The 13,685-nt window shown below is 39.6% G+C and overlaps 3 protein-coding genes across 3 annotated transcripts; all 3 read right to left on the bottom strand.

Annotated features, from left to right (window-relative positions):
* LOC109727722 (STOREKEEPER protein-like) lies at window positions 932-2,151 on the bottom strand (the record flags this gene model as incomplete). The annotated part of the gene is made up of 1 exon (XM_020257906.1): window positions 932-2,151. A coding segment is annotated over one exon (909 nt), but the record flags the coding sequence as incomplete, so codon positions are not given.
* LOC109728765 (nucleolin-like) lies at window positions 2,154-2,942 on the bottom strand (the record flags this gene model as incomplete). The annotated part of the gene is made up of 1 exon (XM_020259289.1): window positions 2,154-2,942. A coding segment is annotated over exon 1 (342 nt), but the record flags the coding sequence as incomplete, so codon positions are not given.
* LOC109728756 (protein disulfide isomerase-like 2-3) lies at window positions 3,081-8,328 on the bottom strand. Its single transcript, XM_020259280.1, has 9 exons — window positions 8,118-8,328; window positions 7,866-8,024; window positions 6,873-6,986; window positions 5,883-6,040; window positions 4,705-4,804; window positions 4,341-4,517; window positions 4,113-4,258; window positions 3,628-3,774; window positions 3,081-3,527 (listed from the first exon to the last, which is right to left on the bottom strand). Exons 1-9 carry the CDS (start codon window positions 8,235-8,237, stop codon window positions 3,353-3,355), a joined length of 1,296 nt encoding a protein of 431 aa, XP_020114869.1. The 5' UTR covers window positions 8,238-8,328; the 3' UTR covers window positions 3,081-3,352.

Here is a 13,685-nt window from a genome sequence, read left to right as displayed (position 1 = left end):
AAGAAACCCATTTCACATTTTAAGCAATCCTTTAAATACTAGAAAACTTCAAACAAATTTTCTATGGCCAAATTGCTTGCTAACAAATTTAAACTGTTTCCTAGATATATGAGAGAGCACAATTGGACTGAGAGAAAACTACTATGATGACTAGATAACATGGTATACCTATTCATTGATCCAAACAAATTTTACGTACCTGCACTCACAGTACAACTTAATTAGCGCAAAACCCAGAAGATACCTCGAGCAACAAATAAAGAATACACAAAACAGTACAAACGTAATGATTCATAAGTACAGTGAACTACAATAAAATAATGCAGAAAAAGAAAAAAANCGTCTGAACTATTCCCTACGAAATGGAGTTGAATAAAATGGGGTTGAATAGGCAATGCATTTCAGTGTAGTTTCAAAAAAAAAAAAAAAAAAAAAAGAGCTCACAACTACAATTGTAATACCTTAATCCCACAGTACACAGAAATTACATAATAAGATCTTTTATCTAGTAAAGATTTACAGGATCTTCAGATTAATTAATACTTGTAAAACTGGCATAAAACCTAATATGGCAAGAGAAAAAAAAAACAAACATACACTATTTGATAGTCATTTCAATATTAGCAAGAGGTTTGGTATCAAATCAAGATGGAATTGAATTGGTTTGTAAATTTCTTGAATTCAAGTGAACTGATTTTGGGCCTGAATTCTTTTGTTTGGAATGAATGGTGTTGGATTGAATTCCATGTTTACTTTCCATGCTCTGTTCTTAGTTTCATAACATACCCAAAAAACCATGTGTGAGAAACATAAACGATAGCAAGACTTCAACCATCAGATTTACTTACGCTTACTGAAATCATTCTAAAATCATCACAAATCAATTGAAATAACACCCACTAAATAAATACTAATTTGTGCAAATTAGTGATTTAAGAAAACATCCCGAACAAGATGTAAATTCATGACTATACTTCAGATGAGGAACAGGAGTAAACCAAATACTTTAACAATAAATCGCCGGTTCCTAAACATTAGTGAGTGAAGATCCATGGAATAAGACACATCTTGCTATATGTAACAAGAACAAGGACATATCTAAGCGATACAGAAGCAGAGAAATTTTAGGCGGAAAATCCCATCAACCTACAAAGCACTTACGAGTCCATCAACAAGAACTAGAAAGAGTAATTGCACAAAAGGAAAGAGAGAACAGAGGAGGAGGAATTTCCAACTTGCCCATCAATCAGATTTTGCGAGAGCTTCGAGCATCATCTTCACGGTCTCCTTCATCAGATCCATCCGCCGCAAATGCTGCTTGATCTCCTCCATTCTAAGCTTCTTGAGCTTCTCTTCCATCCCCTTCGCCTTTGGCTCGTCGAGGAACTCGAAAGCCCTTTTGAAGGCGGCCCCGCAAGGGTGCTCCTTGGCGAGCTCGTCGACCGCCTCCTTGAGGTACGGGAGCGGAAACTTCCCCCTTTCGTGCTCCGCTTTGCCGTTGGCCACGGACGCCACCGCCGCAAGCCGCGTCCTGTTGTTGTTGTTCTCCTCCTTGGCGTTCTGCTCGCTGCCCGCCTCGTCGTCGCTCTCCTCGCTCTTTTCCTCGTCGGTGTCGGCATCCGCCGCGGCATTCGCGGAGGGGGAGCTCTTGCTCGCCGCGCCCCAAATCTTCTTGGACATCTCGAAGGCGGCGCGCTCGTGGTCCTTGGTGAATTTGGGGTCGGCGCCGCTCCTGCCGCGGGCGGAGTTCGTGGCGAACTTCTTCTTGAGGCGGCGGATCTTGTCGGAGAGCTGCTGGTTGGTGACCTCGAGCTGGAGGGCGCCGCGGATGTGGCCGCGGAGGGCGTCCACGTCCTGGGACGAGGAGGGGAGCGAGCCCTTCTTGGATCGGTACTCGGCGAGGCCGCGGAGGACGGCGATCTCGTCGTCGGGGCCCCAGAGGCGCTGGAAGAGCTGGCGCTTCTGCTCCGAAGGGGGGGCGTCGGAGGAGGAGCTCTTGGGCTTCTTGGAAGGGGGCTCGGAGGGGGAGGAGGAGGGTTTCTTGGGCTTGGGGGAGGCGTCCATGGGGCGGGAGCTGATGGGCTTGATCGAGGGGTCGACGCCGCGGGACGGGCGCTGGGCCGGGGGGGGCTCCTCGTCGTCTTCCTCGGGGGTTGGTGGGGTTTGAGTTGGGGTTGCGGTTGGGACTGGGATTGGGATTGGGATTGGGATTGGGATTGGGATTGGGGAGGGGGCTTCTTCTTGCTCTTGTCGTCGTCGTCTTCGGAGTCGTCGGAGCCGGAGCCATCGTCCTCGTCGTCGTCCTCCTCGTCCTCGTCGCCGCTAGGTTTGCGAGGGGGCTTCGAGGAGGGGTTCTCGGGCTTCTTGGAGGAGGACGAGGAGGGGGGCTTCCTGGGGGGAGGGGAGGAGAGGTTCACGTCCTCTTCCTCCTCTTGCTCGTCTTCCTCGGAGGACGAGGATTCGGGGTCCGCAGCGGCGGGGCGTTTCGGGGCCATCTCCGCGATGGCGAGAGGGAGAAGAGGGCGAGGGTGGAAGGGGAATTAGGGTTCGAGAGAGAAAGAGTGCGTGTTCTCGAGGGGTGGCTGTGGGCTTATTTTCTTTCTCTTTAGGGTTTTGGAGTGGTTTGGACGGTTCAATCGACGGTGACGATAAGACCATCCTGTTGGCGCTGGATCGCTTGTATAATGCGTTCGCGGGGCCACCGCTCAAACAGGGGGAAGTCGTAGGCCGCGTAGACAAATACGGTGCCGACGTCGAGAGAAACGCCGAATTTCATTAGGACTAACAATTTCTGCAGTATCAATATTATATCAGCCCCGAACATCACATATAGAAAATAAAAAAGAATACGCAAAGCATATGTTTTTGTGTACCCTGCGGAAGAGTTCTCTTGAGCTATTGATACATTTAGCAAATCTATATAATAGAAGACAATGTATTAATCAATTAAAAATTTCTACATTGATACCAACCTATCAACAATCTCTGTGGACAGAAGCATGCTAGATTTGTGGGTCGTGTTGCTGGCATTTACTACATTATACCTACTTGATTCCAAAATCTACACCACACTAGTATCAAATAAAAACTCGCGCCGTCGCCATTAAAAACATAAAATCACTACAAGAGTTATAAGTTTATAATAAAACTCATGCTGGATTTAACCTTTTGTTTCATTCTGCACCCCGTAAAAGGGAATGTTCTTTTGTCAATTGATATTAAAGATAAACATAGCTAAAAAGAACTCGAGTCTTTGGAGAGCTAAGTGTAAAACTGCATGAGCAGTGCAAATAATCCCGAGAGATTCGAGCACACTTCCTCACACCTTCGTCCCTGCGGAAATGATCGTTTGTTACAACTCGTCTTTCGTTGCAGTGTCATCTCGCATGAGCTCCTCGAGCGAAAATTCGTCCTCTTCAAGGATCTCGCCATCTTTGCCATCCCATGGTTCTGTTTGAACAATGGTGGGGGTTTTCTCTAGAGGTAGATTCCCCTTGCCGCCAAGCCCGGCTTGCTTCACAAATTCACTGGAGACAAAGTTTTAGTAAGTCGTTCTCTGCCGAGGGACGTATTAAACAACTTCTATAAACAAAGAAAACAAAAGAATACTTCGATAGGGGAGCTTACATTATTGGATCATGCTGGAAAGCACTTTTTAGCGGAGCGTATGCACCTTTCTTAACATTCAGAGCTACCAAAGCTGGGTAACCATAGCCGCCAACTCCAACCTGCTTCTCAAGGTCAGCCTGTTTGCCAGCTTCTGCCCACACGAAGCTGCAAAGCAACACTACCTTAGTTTATATAATAATTAGCATATTATCATGAATTCGAGATTTAGAAGAAATAATGTTTTTTAATTGCCAAGCTTTTGTAGCAAGTTCTAAAGGAAACATATAGTCGCTGCATATTAGTGCGCCAATTAGGTCGGAACGCGAAATGAGCTTCAAGGCCCCAAATGCAAATGCTTCAATTTAAAGCTACAAGTTCAGCTTCAGCAATTTTCTCCCCCCTTCTTGTTGCAACTTGTATAAAATTTATGAGTTCAAAAAGATACAAACCAATAACTTCATAATTCAGGGAAGCAACAAAGTGCTTTCTAAATAAGCACTTGCCTGTAGGGGCTCCGTTTGAATTTCTCAGCAACAGATAATAGAAGCTCAAGATATTTGTTTCTTCCCTCTGCCTTTGAGTCCAGGATGTCAGGGAGGAAGGCCACAAAACATATGGCAGCTGACGCACACTTCTCTTCCATCACATCCTACAGAAAAGATGAGTGAGATTATGCAGTAGCCAAAGTTTAGCATGTTCTTCAAATATAAATCAATGATAGAAATTCATACTGGGCCAGTGAGCTCAGTCACTTCAGGTGGAGCCACATTGGTTTCCAGCTGCTCCAGTGCAAATGACTCGATTGCTGCTGCGGCTCGAGCTCCCTCGTAGGGAAAAGGGCTGCTCTTGTCAGCACCAAATACCAAAATGGTAGGAAATCCTTGTACATTGAACCTGCTCATTAAGGACTGAGAAATTTGCATATCAGCTTACGGAACAAACTCATCTGTTTGTTTTAATAATACGAGGGTGAAAAAGAACAATTATGATTTTCCTAGCTAGATAACGCCTTTGTGATTTCCAAAAGTATCATCAATATCATAACCACATAATCTAATGTAATTCGTCACAAACCTCATCTGTAGATTAACGTACCTTTTCAGCATCACAATCAACATGGCCCAGTTTCACCTTGCCCTTCAAGTTATTTGCAGCTTTTTTCCACTCTGGTGCCAATTTTTTGCAATGCCCACACCTGAAACAGAAAAAGCTAATCTTAGGACTGGAACAAATGGAATCAATTTAGGCTTCGTTTGGGATTGCAGAGAGATTGCATTACATGCGGTGAGAAACGACGAAGGGAAAATACCTTGTTTGTTTCCGTACGTAATATTGCGTTCCGCATATTGCGGTTAGTCGGTTACGATATATTTTCTGCGATCCCATCGGAGAACGCAGAAGCATATCCCTATATACTTTTTCTCAACTCCATTCTATCAAATAGCGTTAGATAAAACTCAATACCAAACTAAGCCTTAATTATATGAGCACATCAATTTAGAGGGCAGGCCTTGGAGCAATAGTTCGTTAACCCTTTGCAGTCTAAGCACCATAAATCTTCAATCATGAAAAAAAGACCCTCTAAATAATAAAATACAGATGTTGCCAGATCCTAAAGTAGAAGCTGTCTCATGCATCTGGCTGCCTTAATCGAGAAATAAAAGCTAAAAGCATGTTAATTGGCATGCAACAATATCGTCTTCAACATGTGACAGCATGAAGAAATTTAGGTGTAAATATCAATCTCACATGTTAGAATATAATATTCTCCAGAACTAACTGTTTGAGATTGTAATTTGGTTAGTTTGAAAAGCAACAAAAAAGGAAAAAAAAAAAACTGAAAAAAAAGCATAACTACCGGGAGAAAGCTTAATATCCTGAAAATAGTTTTAAAAAAAGGAGGCAAAACAACCAAACAACTAAGCCATATTTGAAATCCTTATGACAGAAAAAAGGTATCAAAGTTTCTAATATAAAGCACTTTTCATGCTCAAGGAATGGAGATTTTTTTTATTCCTCCATCATTGAAATTTAAAGTTTGACCTTCCTTAGTTAAAAATGTCAAGCACTTGCATACATAAACTTTTTTGGCGTCTACAAATTGATTGAATAGCTTATTATTATACTCCACTCAATTAAAGCATTATAATCCTTAAATTAGCAATTAGTTTGGAAGAACAAATACGGTTAACAGGCATACATAGAAAGGACATTAAGATCAGTCGATTTACTGTTAACACAATAACTGTTGCATGTGTTTCAAAGCTGCATACCATGGTGCAAAGAACTCCACTATCCAGAGGTCCTTACTTTTAAGGACAAGCTCATCAAAGTTACGAGAAGTCAGTTCAATTGAAGCGCTTGTGTCAGATTTCTCATTTGAACCTCCTGAAGTCTTGCCCTCCAACCTTTCCTTCAGGAGTGCCTTAACCTGTGAATAAGATTAATTTCTTTTTATTTGTACTCATATGATAGACGAAAAAGCTACTCTGGCATCATGTGAATTATTAACAATACTACCATGGAAAGTCAACCAACCGAAAGCATCTTGGTTTGAGCCTCAAATGAAACAAAAAAAAAAAGTCTATATGGTCGACCAATAACTATCACCAAAGTGTTACAAACTGGAGTTACTGGACCCACCTTAGTTAGGATTTATGATGAATTTTGCGATTGACAGGTAGTTAACATAAGGTTTTCATATGGAATTAAACTAGCAAACTTAAATAAACTAGCCGACTTACATGGAGGATTCAATAAGTGCAAGTTACGATCAACTTTTCCTTATGAACCTAATCTAAGCTAACTACCCAAAGGCTGAAACAAAAATTATTACACAACTCCTACATGTATTTGTAAATAATTGAGGGGGACAAAAGCAGCTAAGCAACAAAATTGCTATGACACTTGCATTGACTCTTTGCGCTTCCCATACATGTATGACTGAAGAATGCTGCCAGTAATTTCAAAATCAATGAATACCAAATAGCGATTTCCCCTAAAGCTCAATGTAAACAAAATATCAAAAATTTTCGACAAGTTAAAAGGCTTTTCTGTGAACAGAATGGTAGCATGCCATACATCTAGATAGTGCTACTATTAATAATAATAATTAGATTAAAGAGACATACAATAAGATGATTCTGGTGCAAGATACAAAGAGACCAAAAATCCAATGACTAATGAAACTTTTAGAAGAGAAGACCATATGGTGGGTTCATTAAATAGAAAGAATTTAAAGGATTTGTTCTGAGTTTCAAAACCTGTTTTAGAGCAAATTCTGCAATTGGCTTTACTTCCCTCGCTCCTTGATAATCCACTGGAGGCTTACCAGGTGAAAACACTTTGATTGTAGGGAATCCTTGAATTCCATATTCCTGCATATATATCATGCATTGTCACTTCCATTTATTCAAATATAGAAAAGGGTATGGCAGGACGTAAAAGCTTTTAATGTGATGCCAGAAGTGTATTTTTGACAATTTCTTAATTTATAGTCTGCTCCAGCAATATAACCATGCAGAGTTAAGTCATCAAAACAGCACCAAATCATGTAGGAAAAAACAATGAATTTAAAATAAAGTTGAACAAAAAAGTTGCAACAGAATTAATATATGAATGAGGAACAGTAAATTTTTGAGGTAGCTATCTTATGTAATCCAAATGTATCGAAATTGCAGATTTGTCATTCAAAAGTTAAATTATCAAATATATCCCTCTCTATGTTCAAAATTTGCAATTCCTCTTCTTCAGTTCACCAGGTAAAGTCGAATATTCCTTGCAAAAATGGCTATTCCACCATAATAAGTGTCCGCCTAAATACTTTACTCTCATTTTTCAATTCAATTGTCTCTCTATTCAACCTCCTGTTTTATGCAAACCCTGAATCATAAATCCTTCAAAAATCCTAAAAGAAGTTCAAGAACAGACTAGGCAACTAGCTGATGCGGTCTATCAACTACAGTTTGACGTACAAGGCATAATTTCACCCATTCATAATACTCAATTGAAGTCAACTTGCAACAGTTTCACAGGAATATATTTGCATTTGCCGCTACATTAATAGGATCAAATTTGCCCAAAATGTTGGGTAACAAAGCGACCGCTCTGATCAAGCAACTCACCGATACTAAATCTACAGACTAAAGTTCGACATGCGATGCATACATTCTCCGATTCATATTAGTCCACCACAATCACAATCACAAATAAACAACACCACAAAATTAAGCACAAACATGGCGATGATTCCACACCTGAGCGAGCGATTGGTGAGCGTCGGCGTCGACGGCCGCGACGGTGGCGACGCCCTTGAGGACGGTGGCGGCGCGCTCCCACGCGGGAGCTAGGGCTTGGCAATGGCCGCACCAGGGCGCGAAGAACTCCACCAAGACGATCCCATTGGATCCCAAAACCTAGCACCAAAACCCTCGATTCAGCACTCAAATCGCAAGGAGCTCGAAGAAGAAGAGATCGAAAAGCAGAGTGGGATCAGATCGGGGGACAACCTTCGATTTGAAGTTGGAGGGGGTGAGTTGGAGCACGGGGGAGGAGGGGGAGTAGAGCGATGCAGCAGAGGAAGCGTAGGAGAGGATGAGGAGGAGGAGGAAGGAAGAGGCGACGAGCATTTCGCAGCTCTTAATAATTTCGATCTCTCTCTTTTTTCTTTTTCTTTTTTTTTCTTTTTCTCTCGATCGCAGTAGGAAGGGACGAAGATCGTCGAAGCGCGAGCTCGGTTTTGGAGTTTCGGGAAAACGCAGGGACTAAGACGCGTGTGCGAACCAATTGGGGTGCTCCACGTGGACATAGCCACGTAGGCTTGAGGATGTTGGATTGCTGGGCCACAGCACACCACTCTCAAATATAATTTAAATTTTAAATTTTAAATAACCTTTTTTTATTAACAAAAAGCCATTCAAATTTTATCGACTGAATGAGTAATACTATAAACTTTAAAAAAGAAAGGCCAATTTGCATAAAAAATTCACTTATTTTGGACTTTTGCAAAATCGGGTCACCTTTTTCGTTTTTGCAAATTCGGTCCATTTTTTCAGCAAACTGACCAAAATACCCTTATTACTTTTTCTCTTTCCTCTTTCTCTCTCCTCTTCGTTCTCTCGTTCTTTCACCGAAAAAAAAAAGCGAAGGCCAGGCGGACGCGCCGCCGGAGCACCGCCAGGCGGGCTCTTCTTCTTCTTCTTCCTGCAGGAGTAATTTTTTTTTCTCTTTTTCTTTTTCTTCTTCTTCTTCCTCCTGCTGGAGCACTTTTTTTTTTTTCCCTCTTCTTCTTCTTCTTCTTCCTCCCGCTCCGGCCCCGCGCCGCCCCTCGTCGGCTTCTTCGACCGCACCCACGACCTCGACCCCGCGCGTCGCGAGTGGGTCTACGGCATGCGTCGCGACCGCTACTCCATCCTCCTCGCCAAGTTCNGAAAAAAAAAAGAACGAGAGAACGAAGAGGAGAGAGAAAGAGGAAAGAGAAAAAGTAATAAGGGTATTTTGGTCAGTTTGCTGAAAAAGCAGACCGAATTTGCAAAAACGAAAAAGATGACCCGGTTTTGCAAAAGCCCAAAATAAGTGGATTTTTTATGCAAAAAGGCCAAAAAGAAAAAATAATAAAGTGAGATTAAAGCAATTAAAAAATTTAAAAAGTAAAAAAAATAATCGGATCAGTCCACTGCTCGGTCTACTACGGACCGCACGGGCCTCGTCCTGGCAATGGGCCGGCCCGGCATGATCCACATTAAACATACAAAGCTAGATTTTGAGCTGTGATTAGCTGTTTCTCTTCTAAGTCTAAAGCTTATGCCCGACATAGTCCAACACAAGTCCCGTTTCTAAACATTCATTTGCTGAGGCTCCAATATTGCTCGCTTTCACTTACATTTTTTCTTTTTTTTTTGAGAAATAGGTAACAAGCTAGCTACTTCATTCATTAAGCAAAATGAATTGAGCATACAAGATGGAAGTAACGAAGGCCTCTCTAAGAAACCGGCAAAAAGAGGTAAGATTAAAAAGCGAAAAGGAAGAGACAAGGTGAGAAAAGAAAGGGAAAGAAGCTCTAGTAACACATCAGAGCAGTGCGGTCTAATTGCTGTTAAGTAATTTAACACGTTCTAAAGACCGGGTAGTGTTGGGCGGATTTCTCCGAAAAACGGAGTTATTTCTATCCGTCCAAACCACCCACCAAATCGCAGCCAGAAGGATCAAGCCTTGTGTTCTCAACGAATCAACTGGGTTGTTAGAAATTCCGGGCCAAAGGCTTCGGACGTCGCCCATGATGTTGTCAGTTACGTCCAATCTTTCCACACTGAGGAGAAAGTATCGAACGCAAACACAATTACTGAATAAATGGTCACAGCTTTCCGTGAGAACCGCACAGAAAACACAATTTTGGTCTACAAGTATGTCTCAGTTGAGCAATCTATCTGCAGTGAGTAATCTCTTCCGAAGTAGCAGCCAAATAAAGACTTTGATTTTTACTGAAATTTTCAAGTTCCAAATGTGTTGGTTCATCGGGATGTGCAGTCCTGCGTCTGTGATGAACTGGTAGAAGGATTTGACCGTGAATATTTTTTCAACTTATTAGTTAGTGTAGATGATTAACATTCGAAATCTCAAATTTGAAATATAATTATTTTATATTTTTAATTAAGTTTATCTCTTAAAAAACAAACAAAGCAACTAGCATTCTATCCCTCTCTCTCTCAAAATTTAAATAAAGAAATTTTTCTTTTTTTTTTTGAGAGATAGATAGCACGCTACCCACTTCGTTTATTTCATTTAGAAATAAACTTAGCAGGAAATTGTTTCTTCATCGAATGTATAGACGATCACATAATTAGTTTTATTTTTCTGCTCCAGTTATTCCTTCTCAAGAGCCACAAACATTCCATCCTACAACAACCGCCCACTCCAAATCCAATCACCTTCTTGAACACATTGTAAACAATCTCCAACCCTCTCTGCTGCGTGTTTTCTACCATCGATGCCGCGCGCTCGCTCGCAATGCTCGCAAATGCGAAACAAGTTTGCGATATACTAGCAATGTGAAGAATCCCGGACTTATATCAACTTCCAGTGCAATGCCATACCTAAATTTTAGATCCACCTTGGAACGTATATTAAGTGAGCCGGCTTTATGCCTCCGAATGGTTTGACTGGCTCGTTCGTACAGATAACGGACGAGTGCCACACGTGACAAGTGATATCATTCCGGGAAGTAGCAGGAAACGTTGGAGTACGTCGTCGATTTTCGAAGGGTCGAAGAGCAGGTCCTTTTGCAGGTAGCAGTACACTGCACAGGGCTTGCACTGGACCCAGGTGAGGTCGGCGGCAGTGTCGAGGGCGAAGGTGAGGTCTTGGCTTGGAGAGCCGACGCCGACAGTGACGACATACTCGCTGGCGGAAAATAAGGAGCAACCGCGGACAGGGATTGTCGTGTCGGCCGACGACGTACTGTTGAGTGTTGCTGTTAACAAGAAAGATATGCGGCGGAGAGAGGGATTTGACGCGAGACCAGTCTCGGCGGAGGATGCGCGCGTGATTGGTGTCTTTTTGGCGGCTGAGCGGCGAGCACGGGCCGTGCCGGTGAACAACCTTCACTCTGCTGCTATCACCAGTTGCTGCAAGAAATGAGGTTAACATTACAGTTGAAAGCAAACAAACGCTACATGAAGTTGAAATCTAATATTACTTAAACTTGCATTTTCTGATCCACTTCAAAAGTTGTAATTTTTAAAGAAACTCATCAAGGCACTTGTGTTTGACTTGAATGTGGTTGCAAGTGTAGTACATGTTTTGTGGCGTTGAATCGACTTTTTTTTTTTTTAAGAAAATAATAATAAAGAACCATTCATGGGAACTGAATCGATCACCGTCAATTTCGGAGATGATTAGAGCATTTTGAATTGATGACCACTCTCAATATATTACTTCCAAGATCGACCTGCATTACAGAATAAAAGATTTAAAATTAATTCTCATAGAATGCTATTCAAGTAACGAGATTTACGAAACATTAACTATGATACTATATTATCCAAAAGATCGATATAATAATAAATAAGCTCAGAAATTTATTTAACTCATCATACCAATTTAATCGAAACATTATTCGAGCTCGAGTTTGCGATTTAGTAGGTAAATAGCAGCAACATTAATTCAAATATCCGTAAAATCATTTAAACCTTCGCGAGATAATGAAGAGGAGCAAACATTGCTTGGTAGCAGAGAGGTAACACTGATTTAAACCTTCATCTCTATTAACACATGAAATGTTGCGAAGAAGGAAAATAAAAAGAGTAATGCTTCTATACTTTTTTTTTTTTGGTTACCGTTCATTCACGCGTATTCAACGACTTAGATTTAATTTTTTTTAAATTGTGACCTGCAATAGTAGGTCACTTTGGGAGAGGTACCGGTTACCAGGTACCTCAAAAAAAGATATTTTTGTCTTTTAATACATGGGCAATTTAGTCATTTTACATCTACTATATTTTCAAAATTTTTATTTTTTCTTTATTTCTTTTTGCTCTCTCTATCTTTCCTTTCATAATTTGGCATTTCATATAAGGAAAATTTCAAATGATTTGACAATATGATCATTGAATTTAAACTTTAAATAGTAATATAAAATTTCTCTAATTTAAATTTCACTTTTAAATTTAAAATTTAATATTATATTCAAATTTATATTTTAAAAATTTAAGTTTCATATAAATACTTTGAAATATGGTAAACAGAAATAATTGTTTGAATTCTAGTCTTCTGGTTTAGGTTTGATTTTGGGTTTCGAAAAATTGGTCAGTTTTGAATTTGGATATGGATTTTTGAAATCCGTCGAGTTCGGAAATAAGTTTTGTGATTGTTAGTCAGATTCGAATTCAAATTCCTAACTATTTTTTTTCTCACCAATAATTCTAATCTTTTTAATTTATATGTTTAAAATTATATTTAAAATATTTATTAGCTCTAACAGTTAAATTATCATTCTGTTTAAAATATTTATTATCTTTACCGGTTCCAAATTGTTCTTAATGTTATTCGGTTCAATAGGTTAAAATCAGATTCTTGATAGAATAGGTCAAAGTCTGATCAGTCAAATCAATCGGTTCAATCTAGTTTTTAAATCATTGAATTTAAAATTTAAATAGTAATATAAAATTCCTCTAAAGAAATCTAGTTGTAGAAATCTTACTTTCTAAGTTTTTTATGCATTACGTTTTAAACTGGTGCGAATAAACTGTATTTTAAATCTTGGTAGAAATTTAGTTTTTAAATAGTAATACGAAATTCCTCTAATTTAAATTTTACTTTTAAATTTTAAGTATTTAATTTTTAAAATTTAAATTCATCGTATTTAGAAATAAAACAATTTCTAAAATTTCTATAATTTAAATTAATGGATAATTTGAGAAACACTAAAACATTTAAAGTAGATTCCTAAATTAATGCCTAATAATTTCATAAATTTGGTTAATCAATTAATTTCCTAAAGTTACATTTTTACCCTCTATTAATCAACGGTTAAGATCTTTTTTATTTTTTTTTAAAAAAAGTACCGAATCATTTCTCAAATAAAAAATTGTGAAAGTGAACAGAGGATTCGGTTTAAGCAATCCATGGAAATTATAATCGCATATTTGTACACTACAAGAGAGGACTACAAGATCTTGTTTACTATGCCTAATTAGTTCAATTAAGAAGCTAAGAACGAAGATAGAAGATGGAATTAGAAGTCCCAAAAATATACATGATTCAGATGTTTGCGTCCGAGACGTGGATTTGATTAAATGAGATAAAACTAAATAATTCTAGGAGCCCGAGGGAACTCGAACTTAGGACATGTGATTCTAATACCAAACTAAATTGTAGAAAATAGTATTTTTATATTTTTATATTAAAAATTATAAAAATTTTAGAAAAAAGAGGGATCCAAGTATTCAACCTATGCATGTATACGGGCAATCTCATTTCTTAAAATAAATAAACGGGCCGGTCCAACCTAAAAATCACTGCAGATTTAGCCCAGAAAGAATCAGCCTCGGGCTCACATTTTACATTTCGATCTTTTCCGA

Source organism: Ananas comosus, linkage group 2 (genome assembly GCF_001540865.1).
Source record: "Ananas comosus cultivar F153 linkage group 2, ASM154086v1, whole genome shotgun sequence".
Classification (NCBI taxonomy): Eukaryota; Viridiplantae; Streptophyta; class Magnoliopsida; order Poales; family Bromeliaceae; genus Ananas; species Ananas comosus.
The sequence above is the reverse complement of the archived record's forward strand: the minus strand, read 5'-3'. Positions and strand labels throughout refer to the sequence as shown.